We start from the raw sequence: 20850 nt of genomic DNA, 5'->3' as shown, positions 1-20850 counted from the left end.
AGAGAGTTCAATATTACTTTATAGAAATAATTAATTTTGTTAGTTTGCAAAGAGAGAGAAATGGAAATTTGTATTTTTTATTTTTTTTTTCTTAACACTGTTAAACACTTTTATTATTATTTTTTATTAAATTTTTAAAAGAACTCCTTAATGTTTCCAAAATAAAGATTTAGAGACTCAACAAAAAATAAACTTACATAAAGGACTCAATAGCAAAAACCTCAAAGTTCAATGGTTTAAAAATGTGAATACCGGAGAAGGTGGGCTAGACTTCCTTTCTCATCACTTTTTTGGACTCGCTGGGCTTTCACGGTCTTGTATTCCCAGGCCGTAACATATATATATATATATATATATATATATATATATATATATATATATATATATATATGTAAATATAAAAGCAACGGTGACATAATTTTTAAAAAATTTACCATATGTCACTTTTTATAGATATTTTAATTTTTATTAATTATTATTATTTTTTAATTATTATTATTATTTATAATAATATATTAATATTTTTTATTTAAATTATTATTTTTTTAAAATTTAATTTTTTAAAAATTAAGACTTTGTTTTAATTAAATATAATATTTAAAAATTATTCATACTATTTATAAATAATAATTATTTTTATTTTTATTATTATTATTATTTCTAATACTAGTTTGATATTTATACTTTAAATTATTATTTTCTTCAAAATTTAATTTTTAAAAATTAAAACATTTTATGATTAAATGTAATATTTAAAATTATTTATATATTTTTTTATAAATTTATTTATATAAAAATATTATTTATCACATATTATCTTTAATAATAATAATAATAATAATAATAAAAAGATTATTGATGATCATTAATTTATAATCTCATAATCAATCATAAATATTCTTCTTTATATTAATTATTATTTAATTTTTTTATTTCTCTTTTAATTATCATTATTATTTATAATACTACCTTAATATTTATGATTTAAATTATTATTTTCTTTAAAATTTAATTTTTAAAAATTAATATATTTATAATTAAATGTAATATTTAAAATTTATTTATATTATTTTATAAATACTAATTATTTTTTTATTTCTCTTTTAATTATTATTATTTTTTACAATACTACTTAATATTTATGATTTAAATTATTATATATATAAAGTAGAGAGGTATTCTGAAAGAAATCACGAGTAACACTTTCCTTGAAAAACTTGTTACGTGTAATCTTCCATAAATGCTCTTATTTACACTAATTATTATTTAAGTTTTTTATTTCTCTTTCAATTATCATTATTATTTATAATACTACATTAATATTTATGATTTAAATTATTAATTTTTTAAATTTAAATTTTAAAAATTAAGACATTTTATAATTAAATGTAACATTTAAAATTTATTTATATTATTTTATAAATACTAATTATTTTTTATTTATCTTTTAATTATTATTATTTTTTATAATACTACTTTAATATTTATGATTTAAATTATTACATATATAAAGTAGAGAGGTATTCTGAAAGAAATGACGAGCAATACTTTCCTTGAAAAACTTGTTACGTGTCATCTTTCATAAATGCTCTTATTTACATTAATTATTATTTAAGTTTTTTATTTCTCTTTTAATTATCATTATTATTTATAATACTATATTAATATTTATGATTTAAATTTTTTTTAATTTAATTTTTAAAAATTAAGACATTTTATAATTAAATGTAATATTTAAAAATTATTTATATTATTTTATAAATACTAGTTATTATTTTTTATTTATTTTTTAATTATTATTATTATTCACAATATTGTCTTAACATTTGTGATTTAAATTATTATTTTCTTCAAAATTTAATTTTTAAAGATTAAGACATTTTATGATTAAGTGTAGTATTTAAAAATTATTTATATTATTTTTTTATAAATTTATTTATTTAAAAATATTATTTATCACATAATAATAATAACAATAATTTAAAATAAAAATATTTTAGAAGATAATAATAATAATAATAATAATAATAACAATAATAATAACAATAATAATAATTAAAGGTTATTGATGGCCGTTAATTTAAAGAAAATTTACCATGAATTTGTGATATCATAATCAATCATAAATATTCTCATTTAAACTAATTCTTATTTTTTAGTTGCTTTTTCAATTATTATTATTATTTACAGTATCACATTAATATTTATGATTTAAATTATTATTTTCTTTAAAATTTAATTTTTTAAAATTAAGACATTTTATAATTAAATGTAATATTTAAAATTTATTTATATTATTTTTTTATAAATTCATTTATGTAAAAATATTATTTGTCATATATTATTCTCCATAATAATAATAACAATGATAATAATAATAATAATAAAAGATCATTGATGACCATTAGTTTAAAGAACATTAATTATTAATTTATGATCTTATAATCAATTATTATATAATTTAATCAATCTTAAATTATTTCATATTTTTAATAAATATTTTTATTATATTGTTAAATTTTTTATTATTTTTATTATGAAATCTTTGTTAAAAAAATTTTGAGAGACAAAAAGTGTAGTTTACATAAAAAGTTATAAAAATAAATATATAGAAATTTGATTTATTTATAATTAGTATTTATTATTTTTTATATTAATAATTTAATATTCTTTTTGTTTCACTTTCTTAAGATTAATTAATGCTTATTATTATTATCATTATGACAAACTTATGACTATTTAATTAAAACGGTCAAGTAACTAGGAAATATGTTACTGTTATAAAAATTAAATTTGAATGTTTTTATTTCTGTTTTTTAATTAAATAATATTTAATTATAAATTAATTTTTTATTTAAAGAGTTTTCACTTGTTTGTCTATATATAGTATGTGTGAGATATTTGATGTACATCAAACACTCTTCTCTCACAAAATATTTTCATTTCACCTAAATGCTCTTATATCTTTTTTTTATTTGCACTAATTTTTTATTATTTCTTTCAAAAATTATTAATTATCATTCTCAAAATTTATTTATTTAAATGTATTCAATTAATATTTATTTAATTATTAATTTTTTTATAAATTCCTTATTTAATATTTTTTAAACTTTTAAATATTTTATTTCATTATAATTATATATCGAATGCAATAATAACTAATATTTTAATTATCCATATTTTATTATCGTTAATGTAGGCCCTGTAAGCTAAAATGAGCTTGATTTTGATGATAACAAAACTTAATGAAATATACATTAACCTTTTGTGCATAAGTATTTGAAGTGATTTTATAGGTCATGATATGCAAAGATATTGATGGAAGGACTATTTTATTGACATGGCTGATATAAAAGGAGTTTATCATCTTGTATAACACAAGACGAATCAAAGTCCATGAAGAAATAGGATAAAAATTAAGCTCTTAGGTCCATTGTACAAGATTGGAGAATTTATGCCATTTGAGACCTAAAATCAATTTTGTTTTTAGATTCAAGGGTTTAGAAAGTGTTTTTATATCATTCCTAAGGTTTTTGAATGGTCAAAAAAATTTTTACAACCTTTCTTCAAAAACTCAAAATTTCAATTTTTAAGTCCAGGCAAGAGCGAAATTAGTTAACCCGCTATAAAATTAGTTAACTAGTTTTGATGTCTAAAATTCTCTATCTTACAAAACTAGTTAACCGGTGAAAATTTTAGTTAACTATTTTTATGACCTGACCTGACTCAACTCTGCTGCACGACTTTCTAAGCAATAACGGCTAGTTTTTTGAAAATTAAAGAGCCGTTGGACACACTCTCCAGCAGACGTTTTTGGCAATGAAAAGCACCTATAAAAGGCATCATTTACTACAATTCTAACTAATGAAAGTGTTCTTATTCATAGTGAATTTATTGTGGTTTTTAAAGCTTTCATTCAATTACTCTTGAGCTTGAGTGGCAAATCTTCTCTCTCAATCTTCTAGCATTAAATTCTGTATTTGAGAGTTATTGAGAGTGATTTCTTCTACATCAAAACCTATTTAAGGTTGTGTAAGTGTGAGGACACACTTGTGGAAGGTTTTCAAGCACCTTGTGAAGCTTGTGGGAGGTTTTCAAGCACCTTGTGAAGCTTGTGGTCTTTTGTGGGAAGCAAAGACGTTGTAAAGGTCCTCAAGCACCTGGGAAGCTTGTTGATATTGTAAAGGCTTTGAATCTTGCCTGTTGAAAAGATCAAATAGTGGAGTGACTCTCAAAGTGGGACTTTGGGAAGAGTGGATGTAGGCTAAGAGAGCCGAACCACTATAAACATTGTGTTTGATTCTCTTCTTCCCTTAAATCTTTAATTTTCAGCACTTTGATTTTCTGATTATATATATTGAATGTGTTGAGAATTTGTTTATTGAGCTAATATTGCAAACTCTGAATTTTATGTGAGAAAATACACTTGATATCAAGTAATTATTTTGTGTATGAACTAGTATTTGTGCATAACTTGATTGATTACTTAAATTACACCCTAGGAACAGAGTTATACACATACATAGAAGTGCAAAGCCTCAATTTTTCATTAAGTCTAGAGCAAGGGCTGAAAAATTGTCTAAAGTGTCCAATTCACCCCCCTCTTGGTCACTTTCTTTGGGACAACAAATTGGTATCAGAGCTTGTCTCTCTTGCTTGGGGTTTAAACACCTTAGAGAGATCCTACAATGGCTGGCACATCTAACACAGCTGGTATCCCTGCACCTTTAGCTGAAGGACACTCTATCACTAGACCACCTTTGTTTAATGGTTCTAATTATTCTTTTTGGAAAGTGAGGATGAGAAATTTTATTCAATCTGTTGATATTGAAGCATGGCAAAGAATTGTTAAAGGTCCTGAAATTCCATTAGAATTGCATGCTGATGGTTATAGAGAAAAACTAGAAGATGAATATAATGAACTTGATTGGAAGAAAGTTTCTTTAAATGCTAAAGCTTTAAACATTCTTCATTGTGCACTTGATGCAACTGAGTATAATCGTATTTCAGGTTGTGCATCTGCAAAAGAAGTGTGGGATAAACTTGAAGTCACATATGAAGGGACTAATCAAGTGAAGGAATCAAAAGCAAATAGGCTTGTTCGGGAATATGAACTATTTGAGATGAAACCTGGAGAAACCATTTCAGAAATGAGCACAAGATTTACTGATCTGGTGAATGTTCTCAAAGCTCTTGAAAAAGAATTCACTGAAGAAGAGTTAGTCAAGAAAGTCTTGAGGTCACTACCTAAATCATGGGAAACAAAAGTTACGGTGATCTTTGACACCAAAGATTTCTCCAAATTCACTTATGATGAGCTGATTGGGTCTCTTATTGCTCATGAAATGCTTTATGACAAGAGCAAGAGCAATGTAGATGATGAAAAGAAAAAGAGAGGAATTGCCTTAAAGTCAAGCCAAGAGGATGAATTAAGGAAAACTATAGCTTTTAAGGCTGCCTCAAGTGACAGCTCCAATTGTTCAAGTGATGAAGATGATCTTGCCATGATTACAAGAAGATTCAAGAAAGCATTCAAAAAGGGAGGTTCAAAATATAAGAAATTCCTGAAGAAATATTCTCCCAAAGGTGAAACAAGCAAAGATCAAAGTGAGATTAAATGCTTTGAATGCAACAAACCTGGTCACATCAAGCCAAATTGTCCTAAATCGAAAAGAAGAATTCAAAGGACAAGAGCAAGAAAGCCTTGGTTGCTGGTTGGATGGATAGTGATGATTCCTCAAGTGATAACTCTAGTGACAAGGAGGTTGCACACATTTGTCTCATGGCTCTAGGAGAGGATAAACCAGAAAGTTCCCAACAAAGAGAAATCAACACTGAGGTAAATAATTCTGACTCTCTTAGTATTGAAGATTATGAAGAAGCATTTGCCAAATTATATGAAGAATACAAAGTTTATAAGAAAAAATGTTCTGCTTTAAATAAAGAAATTGCTTCCTTAAGAGCTGAAAATGATTCTATGAGCATTGTTGTACAAGAAAATAAATTTTATAAAAATCAAATGCTCTTGTATGATGAGCTGAATAAGGAGTTAGAAGATTCAAAAATTGCTTGTGAAAAACTCATTGAGAAAAACAGGATTTTAGAAACTAAGGTGGAATCTTTGACCAATGATTTAGCTAAATTCACAAATGGCACACAAATTCTTGATACGTTACTTGGTTCTCAAAGATTATCAAATCAAAAATCTGGTCTTGGTTATGATGGATTCATGCACTATGGAAAATACAAAAATTTCTTTGTAAAAGCTTCATCTCATTCATTATCAAATGTCATTTGCTTTTACTGCAACCAAAATGGTCATATGGTTAGTCATTGTCCCATAAGGAAAGGTTCCTCAAAAGTAAAAAGGATATGGGTGCCTAAAGGAACAATTCCTAATGTCTCTAACTCTCAAGGACCCAAACTTGCTTGGGTACCTAAGAAATAGTCAATAAATTTCAGGTATGTCTTAGAAGCAAGCAAGAGTGTGAACAATGGTATGTTGATAGTGCTTGTTCAAGACACATGACTGGAGACAAAGAAAAATTTTCAAACCTCACCTTGAAAAGTGGTGGGTTTTTAGGAACAAAATGGATGATAAAGGACATGTCATTAGAAATAAGGCTAGATTAGTTGCTCAAGGATATAATCAAGAGGAAGGTATTGATTTTGATGAGACTTTTGCTCCAGTTGCTAGAATTGAAGCCATTAGAATGTTATGTGCATTTGCATGTTATAAAAATTTTATGCTCTATCAAATGGATGTTAAGAGTGCATTCTTAAATGGTTATATTGAGGAAGAAGTTTATGTTGAACAACCACCAGGCTTTGAAAACTATGAATTTCCTAATCATGTTTATAAACTCACTAAGGCTTTATATGGATTGAAGCAAGCCCCTAGAGCTTGGTATGAGAGGCTTAGTAAGTTTCTATTAGATAATGGTTTTCAAAGAGGAAAAGTAGACAACACACTCTTCACAAAAGCACATAAACATGATATGCTTATCGTTCAAATTTATGTTGATGACATTATTTTTGGTGCTACTAATGCTTCTCTATGTAAAAGCTTCTCTAAGATGATGCAAAATGAATTTGAGATGAGCATGATGGGTGAACTTACCTTTTTCCTTGGACTACAAATTAAGCAACTCAATGGTGGCATCTTCATTAATCAATCCAAGTACATCAAAGATATGCTAAAAAAATTCAAGATGGATGATTTGAAGAGTATTGGAACTCCTATGAGCTCCACCATCAAGTTGGAAAAGGATGAAAAAGGTAAAGATGTTGATCAAAAGCTATTTAGAGGCATGATTGGCTCACTTTTATATTTAACTGCATCTAGACCTGACATTCATTTTAGTGTGTGTTTGTGTGCTCGGTTTCAATCATGTCCTAAGGAATCTCATCTAATTGCTGTTAAAAGAATTTTCAAATACCTCATTGGCACACACTCAATTGGTTTATGGTATCCTAAATGCGACACATTTGATCTAGTTGGATATAGTGATTCTGACTTTCTTTGGAAGTAGATTGGATAGAAAGAGTACTTCGGGTACTTGTCAATTCCTAGGTCATGCCTTAGTGTCTTGGCATAGTAAGAAACAAACTTCTGTAGCTCTTTCTACTGCTGAAGCAGAATACATTGCTGCAGGAAGTTGTGTTGCTCAAATTCTATGGATGAAGCAACAATTAGAAGATTTTGGTATAAAGGTTGATCATGTTCCTATAAGGTGTGATAATACTAGTGCCATCAACTTAACTAAAAATCCAGTTCAACACTCTAGATCAAAGCACATAGAAATTAGACATCACTTTATTAGAGATCATGTTCAAAACGGTGACATTAAGTTAGAGTTTGTTCCTACAGAACAACAACTTGCAGATATTTTTACAAAACCACTAAATGAGGAAAACTTTTGTAGGATTAGAAGAGAACTTGGCATGAGTGAAGCTATTGAATGATATTTATTGCATTTGATATGAATTTGGTGCAAAAATTGGGTAAATATGTTGTTAGTACTATATTCTGCGTCCATGTGTTTTTAGTTAACTACTTTCTCACTGCAGTTGTCTAATTTTATACCTGTATAATATTTAGCCAACTGGGTTTCAAAATTAGTTAACTAATTTTGCCTCTGTGTACATGTGACAAAACGCGCCTGATTTAAAATTACTTTATTTCTAACGGGTATTTTCGCTCTCTTTGTAATCTATTTTGACAAATATACCCCTGACCACAGTTATGCTCTTTTTATGTCTTCAAAGGGTAAAATTGGGTTTTGGCAAAAAAAAAGGATTCCCGGTTCTCCATGAAAAATTGTACACAATTTCAAAATTTGAAAAATTTTTTTTGTAACTGCTGCATATCACTTCAATCAATCTAAAACTCCCTCATTTCTCTGCTACAAGTTGATTCTCCACTCTCTTAGAAACCCCAAATTACTCTCAAAACCAGAAATCCCCAATTTTCTTTCTCAAAATCCCTAAACGGTAACATCCCGTTCTTTCTCAACCCGTTACTTCTCACTGAAATTTTTTAAGAATCGATGGCAAGGGTAAAACAAGTGTCTACCAAACCTCGAAAATTCATGGGTGATGCTATGAAAGCTGCTGCTAGTTCCGAAAAAGAAAGAGAAGAAGGAACTGAAGTTGAGAACAGTAATGACGAAACAGAGACAGTGGCAGAACGAGCAAGAAAAAGAAAGGGAAAGGGTATTGCTGGGTCAGAGCCCTCTGCGAAAAAGAAGAAAATGGAAAAGGCCCCTGCTTCGAAACCTTTTGTGCAACAAAATATTTTTGAGCCAAGGTACATTAAATGGGATTCATTTTCTGACTTGCCTTATGAATTTGAAGAATTATTTACTTTTCAAGGCTGGATGGAATTTTCTGAGTTGAATGAATATTATTATCCTTATTTGATTCAAGAATTTTATGGAAGTATGAAAGAAGTTGTTAAAGGAGAAAGTTTTAGTGTGAGAATTAAGAAGAAAAGTCAGATTGTTGATGTTGAATTCTTAGCCTCTGTTTTAAACCTACCAAATGATGGAAATAGGATTGGAACCTTCAAAGATTCTAGGAAGCTTGAAGGATATGATGAGAAGGCATTTCAATTATCAATTTTTCCGGAGGGTACACCTGAAAATGAAATGACCAACATCAGTTTAGTGCCTCAAAATTTTAGGATTCTACAATCCTTCATTCGATATTTGCTCAATCCTAGGAGTGGTAGTCACTCATATGCAAATAGCCTTGACTTATGCATTATGTGGCACTTGGTTAACAAAATCAGATTTAATTTGCCATTTTTGATTTTTAAAGTGATTGCTAAGTCTAGTAAGCATAGAAGGTTGCCATATGCTATGCCTTTGACTCTTATATTTCAAGCTATGGGAGTTGATTTGAGTAAAGAAAAGAAGTTTAGCAATCCTATCCCCATTAAGGAGATATTCAAGGCTGATGATGGTAGGAAAAGGAGTAAGAAAGAAGAGACTGAGTTTGAGATTGAATCTGAATCAGAATCAAATTCTGAAACAGAATCGGACATCCCACTAAGCAAGTTGAAAGAAAAGAGTTCTAAGATAGATGAAGGGGAAAGCTCTAAGAAGAAAGAGAAAATGAAGCTGAAAATGTCAGATTTTGTGAAAATCAGTAAAGCAAATCTGGACATGATGAAGGAAATAAAAGAAATGAGTGGACTGACCTTGAATATTTTAGAAAAATCTCATGAGTTGCAGAAGGGAATTATGGCTGAACACAATGCAAAGATGGATATGTTGATTAATAGATTGGATAGACAAGAGTGGTTCATGAAGAAGATGGCTCAAATGTTGTTTGGTGAATCTTTTGGCAAATTTGGAGATTTTGGAAGTTACCCACAGGGTACTGCTGGTCCTAGCAATGCAAAGGCTGCTGGACCAAGTGGAGTAAAAATTTCTGAAGTGGAAGAAGAAGCAGAGGAGCATGTAGAAGCTGCTGAAAAGGTACAAGAAGAAAGTAAGCTAGCTGAGGTTGAAGAAGTAGAGAAAATGATGAGAAGGAAAAATCTGCAGAAGAGGCATCGAAAGCAACAAGAACACCTTAACGAAACATCAAGAGAATCCTCCTCATCTCATACTACAAGCAACAGCAGCAGTGACAATGGCAAAAGTGAAGGCAGAAATGGTTCAAGACAAGAAGAGGAGAAGGAAGAGCAGTCACAAGACCCATCCTCTGAACAACCAAACATTGTTCCTACTGCCTCTCAACCAGTACCTGAATCAACCATCTCTTTACCCATGCAATACGGACCTAGAAGAACCAAAACACAAGCCAGAAAATCAGTTCTACCTATTCCTCCAAAAATCCAAGTACCCATAACTGAAAAAGAACCCCCAAAGAAGAAGACACAAGCCAAACTTGTTGATCCCACTCACCTTAGGAGAAGTGGCAGAATTCTTAGCAACAAAGAAAAATCTTGAGATTTTTTGAAATATGCTTTATGACTTTCAAAGTTGTGTCTTTTTGTTTTTTAAACAAAGAAGAAAATAGAAGAAAGCCTATCCTTTTGTTGATGTCAAAAAGGGGGAGAAATCTGGAGAAGATAAGGAAATTTTTTAACTGACAGAATGTTTTTAGTTAACTGGGTACATTTTTAGTTAACTAATTTTGATCAGTGGTTATATGGTTCACATTCTGATATAGATATTTTGGACTTATTTTGGAAAGTTATTGAAGATATGTTGATGATCCTTTATGATTGACTTATGGTTGATATATCTTATGTATGATGATTGAATTGATCTTGGATGAATTAATCTTGGAGATTGCTTAACATGTTATTATCTTCAAAATGCTTTGAATATCAGATTTAGGGGGAGCTATTTTGTAGCTTCTCAACATTCTTGCACTTTGAATGATTGTGTGCATACATATAGGGGGAGCTTGTCTAAAAACAAGTTCTTGCATACATGACATATGTAGATAGTTATACAATTGAATTTTTATGATCTTCATAGACTCATTAAGTTTTGACATCATCAAAAAGGGGGAGATTGTAGGCCCTGTAAGCTAAAATGAGCTTGATTTTGATGATAACAAAACTTAATGAAATATACATTAACCTTTTGTGCATAAGTATTTGAAGTGATTTTATAGGTCATGATATGCAAAGATATTGATGGAAGGACTATTCTATTGACATGGCTGATATAAAAGGAGTTTATCATCTTGTATAACACAAGACGAATCAAAGTCCATGAAGAAATAGGATAAAAATTAAGCTCTTAGGTCCATTGTACAAGATTGGAGAATTTATGCCATTTGAGACCTAAAATCAATTTTGTTTTTAGATTCAAGGGTTTAGAAAGTGTTTTTATATCATTCCTAAGGTTTTTGAATGGTCAAAAAATTTTTTATAACCTTTCTTCAAAAACTCAAAATTTCAATTTTTAAGTCTGGCAGTAGCGAAATTAGTTAACCCGTTGCGAAAATTAGTTAACTAGTTTTGATGTCTAAAATTCTCTATCTTACAAAACTAGTTAACCGGTGAAAATTTTAGTTAACTATTTTTATGACCTGACCTGACTCAACTCTGCTGCACGACTTTCTAAGCAATAACGGCTAGTTTTTTGAAAATTAAAGAGCTGTTGGACACACTCTCCAGCAGAGGTTTTTGGCAATGAAAAGCACCTATAAAAGGCATCATTTACTACAATTCTAACTAATGAAAGTGTTCTTATTCATAGTGAATTTATTGTGGTTTTTTAAAGCTTTCATTCAATTACTCTTGAGCTTGAGTGGCAAATCTTCTCTCTCAATCTTCTAGCATTAAATTCTGTATTTGAGAGTTATTGAGAGTGATTTCTTCTACATCAAAACCTATTTAAGGTTGTGTAAGTGTGAGGACACACTTGTGGAAGGTTTTCAAGCACCTTGTGAAGCTTGTGGTCTTTTGTGGGAAGCAAAGACGTTGTAAAGGTCCTCAAGCACCTGGGAAGCTTGTTGATATTGTAAAGGCTTTGAATCTTGCCTGTTGAAAAGATCAAATAGTGGAGTGACTCTTAAAGTGGGACTTTGGGAAGAGTGGATGTAGGCTAAGAGAGCCGAACCACTATAAACATTGTGTTTGATTCTCTTCTTCCCTTAAATCTTTAATTTTCAGCACTTTGATTTTCTGATTATATATATTGAATGTGTTGAGAATTTGTTTATTGAGCTAATATTGCAAACTCTGAATTTTATGTGAGAAAATACACTTGATATCAAGTAATTATTTTGTGTATGAACTAGTATTTGTGCATAACTTGATTGATTACTTAAATTACACCCTAGGAATAGAGTTATACACATACATAGAAGTGCAAAGCCTCAATTTTTCATTAAGTCTAGAGCAAGGGCTGAAAAATTGTCTAAAGTGTCCAATTCACCCCCCTCTTGGTCACTTTCTTTGGGACAACAGTTAATTTTCAATAGAGTTATTTTTAAATTTTAGTTAAATATCTATATTTTTATGCATAAATTATATCTCTATTATATTTTTATATAAAAGTAGAATTTCAAAAATAAATTATAAATATGATTGTATCGAAAATTTAGCTATAAGTAAAGATAATTAAAAGCAATTAAAGTTATAGTATTAAAATTATGAAATATGTCTTTTTAAAAATAATATGTATTTTTAATATTTATTATATTAATAGAAAAAGATAATATTTTAAAATTTTAATTGTTATAAAATGTATTTATTTTATATTATAAATTTATATAAAGTGATAATTATTTTTTTAAAAAATTATTTTATAAAAAATATATTAGATTAATTAAAAAAATTTATACTTAAGTGTAGTATTTTTTTTAAAATAATATAATAGAATGTTATTTTAATCAATAATAATGTTATATATTTTCTTTATTATTAAAATTAATTAATTCAATTCAAATTTAATTTTTTTATTATATTTATAACAAAAAATACTATATTTATATATTTTTAAAATAATATTTTTTATTATTAATTTAATATATTTTCTGTAATTTATAAAAAAAATAAATATCGATTTACATAAATGATGAGATAAAGTATAAAAATTTTATGAAATTTACATTATTTTTTCAGTAAAATATTTTTATTACATTTTAAATGAAATAATAATGAAAATTATTATTAATATATGTATAAAAAAAATTAAATAAGTATTTTAATTAATTACATCATAAATTAATTAAAAATTTATTTAAATTAAATTAAATAAAAAAAAATTTTTAATTTAAAATTAATTTAATAATAATAATTTATCTTATTTAAGATATAATTAAAAATTAAATTATAAATAAAAATTATAAATTACCCATACATAGCATGGATATTATATTAGTTTATATATAAATCAGTTGCTAAGTTTAGGGGTGAGTCTGAAAAATTCAAAAATTAAATAAATTGAAAATTTTAACAAATTAAATTAAATTGAATCAAAATTTTAATAGATTAAATTGAAATTGAACAGTATCAATTTGATCTAATTCGCTTTAATTTATCAATTTAGGCTGATTTTGATTTTTTTTTGACTTATTTTAAAATCATTTTAGGCACAATTTTAGTTATATTTTCTATTTTTAATTTTAATTTAAGATTTAAATAATAATTAATTATAAAATAAAATATTTGATTTCGTTCTATTTTATTGATTTTAAAAAAATAAAAATGAATTTAAAAAATTGAATTTCTTAAAATTAAAAATCAAACCAAATCAAATTATTAAAAAAAAATGTATTTCTAAATTAATTATTATTATTATTTTTGGTATAAATTGAATTCTGTTTACCCAGGAAAGTTATGTAGAAAAGCAAAAATTGCTCAACTTGAAACAGCCCAAGTCGCCAACTTTCCACTACCGAATCTGCAATTATCATTTCTAATCCCCATTACACGCCATGCCGTTTGGTATTTAAAGTTTAATTTTCTATCTTGGTTTACTTGGGAATTTTATCCATTTGTAAACAGTAATTATAATTGGATTTCTGATTCTGTTGTCAGTAGAAAATTCATTTCGTGAATTCAGACTCTGGAGAAGTTTGGACCATACAAAGTTGTAGATAAGGTTATCACATTGGCGACCATTTTGAGCTAAAATTTTCTTTCTGAGGCCTATGCCTATGAGCATCTCAAAGATTACTGCTGCAACAAAAAACTGACCTAATGGCTAATACTCAAATTGGCTTCAACTGTTCTTGGTAACAACTAAAGATGATAAGAGTGCATTTATTGCTCTAACATTGCACGTCTACTGAGACAAGAAAGGCATTTGCCTTGCACTGAATTGTTGCATCTTGCGCTTAGAATGTTGTCATTAAGAACACAATTCAACTTCAAGATGCAATGGAAAAACACTAACTAGACTCTTTATTAACAAAAACACAAAACTGACAAACCATCACTGACTAGAAGAATCCTGTGCTAGGAGACCTTCAGTGAGAAAAGGAAGACAATCTCTAGAGGCCCTTTTTTTTGGAGGGGATCTCCAGAGACGTCAATTTGTGCCACCAAGAGCTTCTTGACTTGAGCATCATCAAAGAAGGTAGTCTTCTCTATTATTTCAGAAGGCAAATTGTTTGCGAACAAGGCAAAGTCCAGAATTTGGAGACCAGGTCTTGAACTACTAAAGCTGGCAAATGCAAGGGCAGGAGTCCCCCTTGCATTTATTTGGAAGTGCAATAACCCTTGCGGAAATACCATAATATCTCCCTTCTTAAGAGATTTGAAGTAAACGGTATTCAGCACAGATTGATCCTTGCACCACAATTAGGACTTCTGAAGCTCCCGGCCACCAACTGCCAAATCTAAACGAGCCACGGAAATTCCAAGGCTGTTTAAGCCAGGGAATTGGTCAACAAAGGCCGGTGTCACAGCCGCTTTGACAAGGCTTGAGATGTTACCAGGACTGCCTAGGCCAGAGTAAACAAAATCGTTTACTGTGACTTCTGCAGGGTTCTTGCAAGAGTAGCCTGCAGGTCCATCGGGAACGGACAAATCCGCGACACAGAAGTCATTCACTGCTGCATAAGAGGAAGAAGATAGGAGAGAAAAGATGAGAAAGATATAGAGAATCATCTTCCTGGAGCACAATTAGTCTATATTCTCTGTGACACTTTAGCACTATGTTTAAATAAATTTTAGGAGAGGTAGGAAAATAAAAGAAGGAAAATATTTTTTATTTTTCATTCTTCATTTTTCCTCGTTGTGTTTGGATGAGTGGAAAATAAAGGAGGGAAAGTAAAGTTGGCACTAAAGTCTAGTTTTTTTTCTTCTTTGATTTCTTTTTTTCTCTCCAATTTAGAGAGAAAATAACTAAAAGAAAATAAGATTTATTTTCCTTTCCTCCTTTATTTTCCTTCTCTTATCCAAACAAAGAAAATGTCTTTTCAAAATTATTTTTCTCTACTTATTTCCTTCCTCTCCGTTTTCCACCTATCCAAAGACGGTGTAGGGTGCGAGCAATGCAGACTTGCTACCATTTACATAGAGTGGAATGGTGTAGATTTTTTTTTTTTTGGTCATTGTAATATTTGTTAGAGATATGCCCATGCACATGCATGGTTACGCTATACGTGAGAAACGACAAATTGCAATCTGCAATGCGTGTGTTCCTGTAATTTTCTTGGATCAAGACAAGAATTCTCTTTTTATTTGGACGAAGAAGCAAGAAATATCCTTAGAATATCCGTCATTGCTAATGAATTATGTCTCTAGTGATTTAATTAAAGTTAGAAATACTAAGCTCATCTCATCAGCTTTTTCTTTTTCTTTCCTTTTTTTTTTTCCCTCTCTTGCCTTTCTGGAAATTTAATCTTAATCCCATTAAAACTTAGTATTTTCAAGAAGATCATCATAAAGGCTGAAGGAAGATATGATTAAAATCTAAACTCTATTACCGTCTCTTGCAGACTAACGTGAAAGTAGTCAACAAGGTGATGGTTGATTTAATAGAATTTTCTTTTTTATTTGCAAATTCTGAACTGATCATTCTTGAATATCACATCAGAAACAGAGATAGGGAAGTTAGCCCTTGTTGTGTTCATTTAAGTGTAGCCATCAACCAGTTCCAATCAAGCATGTCAAAGCTCATTAATTTGATTGACAATATATAAACAGCGATAACGTCAGCTCATCGTATAAAAACAGTGACATCTCTAGCACCTGCGCGCATCTCTCTCTCTCTCTCTCTTCCTGGACTCATTAAATTTTCCGTTGGAGGAAATATGCAGAAGGTAAGATTACAATTGTGTTCCACTAGCACATGGGGATTGTAGAAGGATGAAAATTAGGGGCATAAGAAGACATTTTGACAGCTAATAAGAGTTTCTGCAAGTCTTCCTCTCACTTAAATGGTGTCCATGAAAACTTTGTGGTTCTTATGAATTCCTCATCTTCCATGGCATTTGAATTATGTTTCTATGGTTAAAACAAAAAAGTGTCATTACTATAAGCTTGACATTATATGAAAAATATGCCGAACAGCCTTAAATTAAATATTTGCATCAAGATTCAATCATTCGTTGAACATCTATATGCCTGCTAATTCCTGACCGTTAAAGAATTTTCAAAATAGAGCAGTTATTGGTAGTTTATTTATCAAAACAGAACAGTTATTTCTGTTTTTTGAATTAGAACAATCAGATTATGCAGTTATTTGAACAACAGTTATATGTATAAATACAAACTTGTTTGACAACTTCCCTCCTCTATATCTTTATCTCAGACCTTCTCCTTATCTTGTTTTGCTGCGGAAAAACAACAAAAGGAAAACACAGACCTGTGTAGCACTTTGAATGCTCAAGGTCTGATTTGTAGTGCAAATAAATTAGACATTGGGCTTCAATGTGTCCTAGAGGCGATTCACATTTTATCACTCTGATTGTACATTAATGATTTGGGACGAATATAGGTTTAAGGAAAGTGGCATTGCTACACATCTTGGAGCCAAGATTGATCACTTCTGTCCTTTATTATTATTGTTCTTTTTTGGGCTATGGAGAAATTTGGTGTGTCTGATGTTAATGCCTGTGGTGATTTGAGAGTGGCCGGCCTTCCGCTGGGAATGGAAATTTCGCTACTCTAGAGCTCGCTTCAACCTACAATCAGAATTTCATGAAGCATGTCATGAATAATGGGACACCAAAAAAGCCTGATAGGGCTCATACTTTCCATGTTCAACGAGAACCTCAAACCTGCGACAGAGTTGAACAGAATTTTGGTGGAACAGAATTTCGGACAAGCAGATGAAAACTCTTTCTGCTCCAGTGATTATGTCCATGGTAATTTGGCAGATAATATTTGAAAGCATATATGTAGGTTCAATTTTCATTGGAGAACCCAATCAAAATGAGAGTTTCTGCGTCTACATTTCACATCGGCAAGAGATAAAAAAACTAAATAAGAGTTTATAAAATAGAGGCCCAATAAGTTTTAAAATAGTATCAGAGTCCACATAACAGCTCAAAAAACATCTTGAAGAATCCATAGAGAGGAAGATGCCAAAAAATAAGTGATTGGGTGTGAAGAATGTTTTCCTTGCATACTTATTCAAGGGTGCATTGAGCTTAAATCTAAAGACTAAGTCTGGGTTTGAAATAAAAAGTCGGCCATAGGACACCAAATCTGCATCATCTTGAGTTATAGCTTCCATTCCTAGCTCCCTTGTGAACCCACCACTGCAGATGAAAGTTCCCTGATAAGCTCTTCTAGAAGTTCTCATTAATTGAGCTTCCTCTTCTTCAGTCCCATGTCTGCCTGATTCTGTTTGGCCATAAGCTCTATAGCGAGGCTGAGTGACGTGGAGATAAGTGAGTTTTGATCGAAGTTTTAGCTGGAGTTTGTTAAGTCTGTCAATCACTACAACACCCAAGTTGAGTGGATCAGAATCTATGGCATCAAGGTGATCAATTGCCGGTGACATTCTGAAACTAACTCGCTCTGCACCACACCAGTGGCTGCAACTACTGCGTGAATCACCCGCATTAAGAATCTGCATCTATTGTTGATTGATCCACCATACTCATCTGTTCGGTCATTGATCCCATCTTTTAAGAATTGATCTACAAGGCAACCATGAGCCCCATGGATCTCAATTCCATCAAAGCCTGCAAATCATACAATCCAGATGAGCTTCAATTGATGATGTAACCACATAAAAACCAGCTCAAAGCAGGGCCTTTTTTTGTTCTCCTCCTTTCATAACCAATAAGTAAAGTTCAGGTCAACACAAGAATCAAAGTATTTTTTGCCCTGTTATTGTATTTTATCCTAAATTGTGAATATTTATTGAAAAAAAAAATAGTAAAAAACAACAAATAAAATTCTTAAACACAAAATATATAACAACATAAAAGTTAATCCAACCATATTCATCTCTCTCAAATGCAGGCCATAGAGACAGCAAGTCCACGATAATGCGCTTTGAAGCTTTCTTTGGGCATTAATTATCTAGCTATATATCAAATGGAGACATAATGATGTTTGCTCCATGCATTGGCATGCAAGTGGAAATGATGGGATAAACTAACATCATAGAGAGGCTGCATGGCACACGCTTTAGTAAAATAAAAGTGTATTCCATTATTTCTTGGCATTTAATTATAGCTCTTTCTTTATTCGTTAAGCATATAAATTATAGCTCCAAAGCATTATATGATAATAAATCAACAAATAAATGGAACCTTTATACTAACCTGCTCGAATGGCATTCAAGGCTGCCTGGCAATAATTCTCCACTACCTCTAGTATTTCAGGAGTTTCAAAGGCCTAGATGTTGGGTATTTCCCATAGGACCCATCTTGCATGAGAATTCTCCACCTGTTCTAGATGGCCTTGCCCGTCAATGAGATGGGTACAGCTCCACTAGGTTGATAAACTAATTTGCTGGTAGAATTCACAATTAATCCGATTAGTACCTCAACAACTATAAGCATAGCTTTCCATTAAAAGACAAAAAGTAGGTAGGGTAGCTGAAGGGACCTTATGCAAAAAGGAAGTGAATTTGAGCCTAGTAGTGCTGCTACGTTGTTACATATGGATAGAAAAAGAACCTTCAAATGAGAATACCATAAGGCTGCGTAAAATGAAAAGGATAAGCTAAAATCAATTTCTTACCAGAGGAGAGGGTAGAAATTTACCTTGATGAGATGCGCGGCCATTCCAACATGCCACAGTTGACAGAATATGATGCTCCCTTTGGCATGAACTGCATCCACCACCTTCTTCCATGCCTCCACTTCTTGTTCTGTATAAATTCCAGGACATGGGGATACCTGGTTTTCACAATTAAAAGTAGTTATCTTTTTTTCTCAAAAGTAACTGCGCTGCTAAAAAGCGAAAAAATGATTTGGTAGCTAGTGAGACAGGCCCTTTTCATATCATCAAAATCACAATAAAATAAACTATTGTTTGAGTTAATATATCAAAGCACCTTCTCCACACCCTGGGCAGTCTTATCTTTTTTTTTTATTTAAAGAAAAAGTACACGGATTTAAAAAAAAAAGATTGACAAGAACTGATATTAAATTAAGATATTAAGAATCTTTCAAACGAAAATCTAGCATTGTCTAGTAATGTAATAAATTCTTTTTGTCTAGTCAAACCCGCAGCCATCAAACTTGAATAAGAAGTCCCAAGTCCATAAAAAAACAAAGGCGCAAGCAGTAGCACAACCCTTGACCCAAAGACGGCATAGGAGGCAGCTTCTTCCTTTCAAAATTTGATAAATTTTTTAAGGTTAATAATTAAAATAAACCTATTTTCATCATTTATCTATGTTTGACATTGAGGGTGACGGGTAGAAATTTTTTTTTTAAAATATATTTTTTAACTAATATATTTAGAAATATACTTTTCTAATCCTAATTCCTAAAGAGATTTTTAACATAATTTTAAAAGGCTTGGGCCATGGTTCATGGCTGACTGAGTGCTTTTAGGGACCCATCAAGCACTAAACAGAAGTAGGTGGAAGCAGACAACTAATAATGAATAATAATAGCAGTGTGCCAGATAAAGGAAATCGATAGTACCCAGGGGCAGTGGGGGAAACCAGTGTGCCTTCCCGTACGAGAAATCCGCCCTGGAGTAGATCTCTGGGGGTAGTAATGCACCAGCGCTGCGTTTGGTATCCTATTCAACACTCTACATCTAGTCATGGGCGCCAGCACCACCCTGCCGATCACCACCTCCCCGTAAATCTCGAGATATATGTATATATATGAAAAATGAACTCGCACACAATGACAGAAATGCCCTCCCGGATCTCCTCTCGCCATCGCTAATCCTAAGAAAACCGTACCACTAAATCTGTGGAGGCATAGGAAGAGAAGAGAATGAGAAGAACTGACCTGCGAGAGAGGCCGAACTTGCCCATCTTGTAAGGGTTTGTTTGAATAGGGTGAAGGTTTAGTAAAATAAGATAAAAAGATAAAAGGAAAATATAATAGGAATAAGTTTTATTTATATTTGAGGAGAAAATAATATAAACCAAGGTTTTATAATTTTATTTTATTTAATTGAATGGTAGTGGAAAATAAAATTAAATATAAAAATTATAAAATTATTTTTTTATAAAATTTATTATTTTATAGTAAAAGTAAATATTTTAAAATTTTTTTTAAATTGATATGAATAATATAAAAAATTAAAAAATAAAAATTTTTTTAATCCCCTCTAACTCATCAAATTGATGGGTTAGAAATTAGAAGAAACTCTCTGAAACTCTCCCCACTCTTTAACCCTTTATCCTAAACAAGTGAAAAATTCCTTAAAAATATTATTTACTTTCTCTAACCACCGTAACCCCTCAATTCAAACAAAGGGTAAGGAGAAAAGAGAGT

At 30.3% G+C, this 20850-nt stretch overlaps 2 protein-coding genes and 1 pseudogene across 2 annotated transcripts; 1 reads left to right on the top strand and 2 right to left on the bottom strand.

The window, feature by feature from the left end:
- The first annotated feature begins 4688 nt into the window (after window positions 1-4688).
- On the top strand, window positions 4689-5792 carry LOC131170625 (uncharacterized). The gene has a single exon (XM_058130102.1). It carries the CDS (start codon window positions 4689-4691, stop codon window positions 5790-5792), a length of 1104 nt encoding a protein of 367 aa, XP_057986085.1.
- Window positions 5793-14359: 8567 nt separating this feature from the next.
- LOC110645162 (auxin-binding protein ABP19a-like) lies at window positions 14360-15177 on the bottom strand (annotated as a pseudogene).
- A 2128-nt stretch (window positions 15178-17305) lies between these two features.
- Window positions 17306-20405, bottom strand: LOC110655497 (12-oxophytodienoate reductase 3). The gene is given in 7 exon segments (XM_058129770.1): window positions 17306-17963; window positions 17966-18117; window positions 18706-18777; window positions 18780-18895; window positions 18992-19085; window positions 19150-20182; window positions 20359-20405. Coding segments are annotated over 6 exon segments (1149 nt in total). The 5' UTR covers window positions 19277-20182; window positions 20359-20405; the 3' UTR covers window positions 17306-17375.
- Between the last annotated feature and the right edge of the window lie 445 nt (window positions 20406-20850).

Source organism: Hevea brasiliensis, chromosome 11 (genome assembly GCF_030052815.1).
Source record: "Hevea brasiliensis isolate MT/VB/25A 57/8 chromosome 11, ASM3005281v1, whole genome shotgun sequence".
Taxonomy (NCBI): Eukaryota; Viridiplantae; Streptophyta; class Magnoliopsida; order Malpighiales; family Euphorbiaceae; genus Hevea; species Hevea brasiliensis.
This window is presented reverse-complemented; position numbering and strand designations above follow the sequence as displayed.

Excerpts from the sequence above, each read along its gene's own strand:
- LOC131170625 (XM_058130102.1), top strand. The coding sequence starts at position 4,689 with ATGGCTGGCACATCTAACACAGCTGGTATCCCTGCACCTTTAGCTGAA.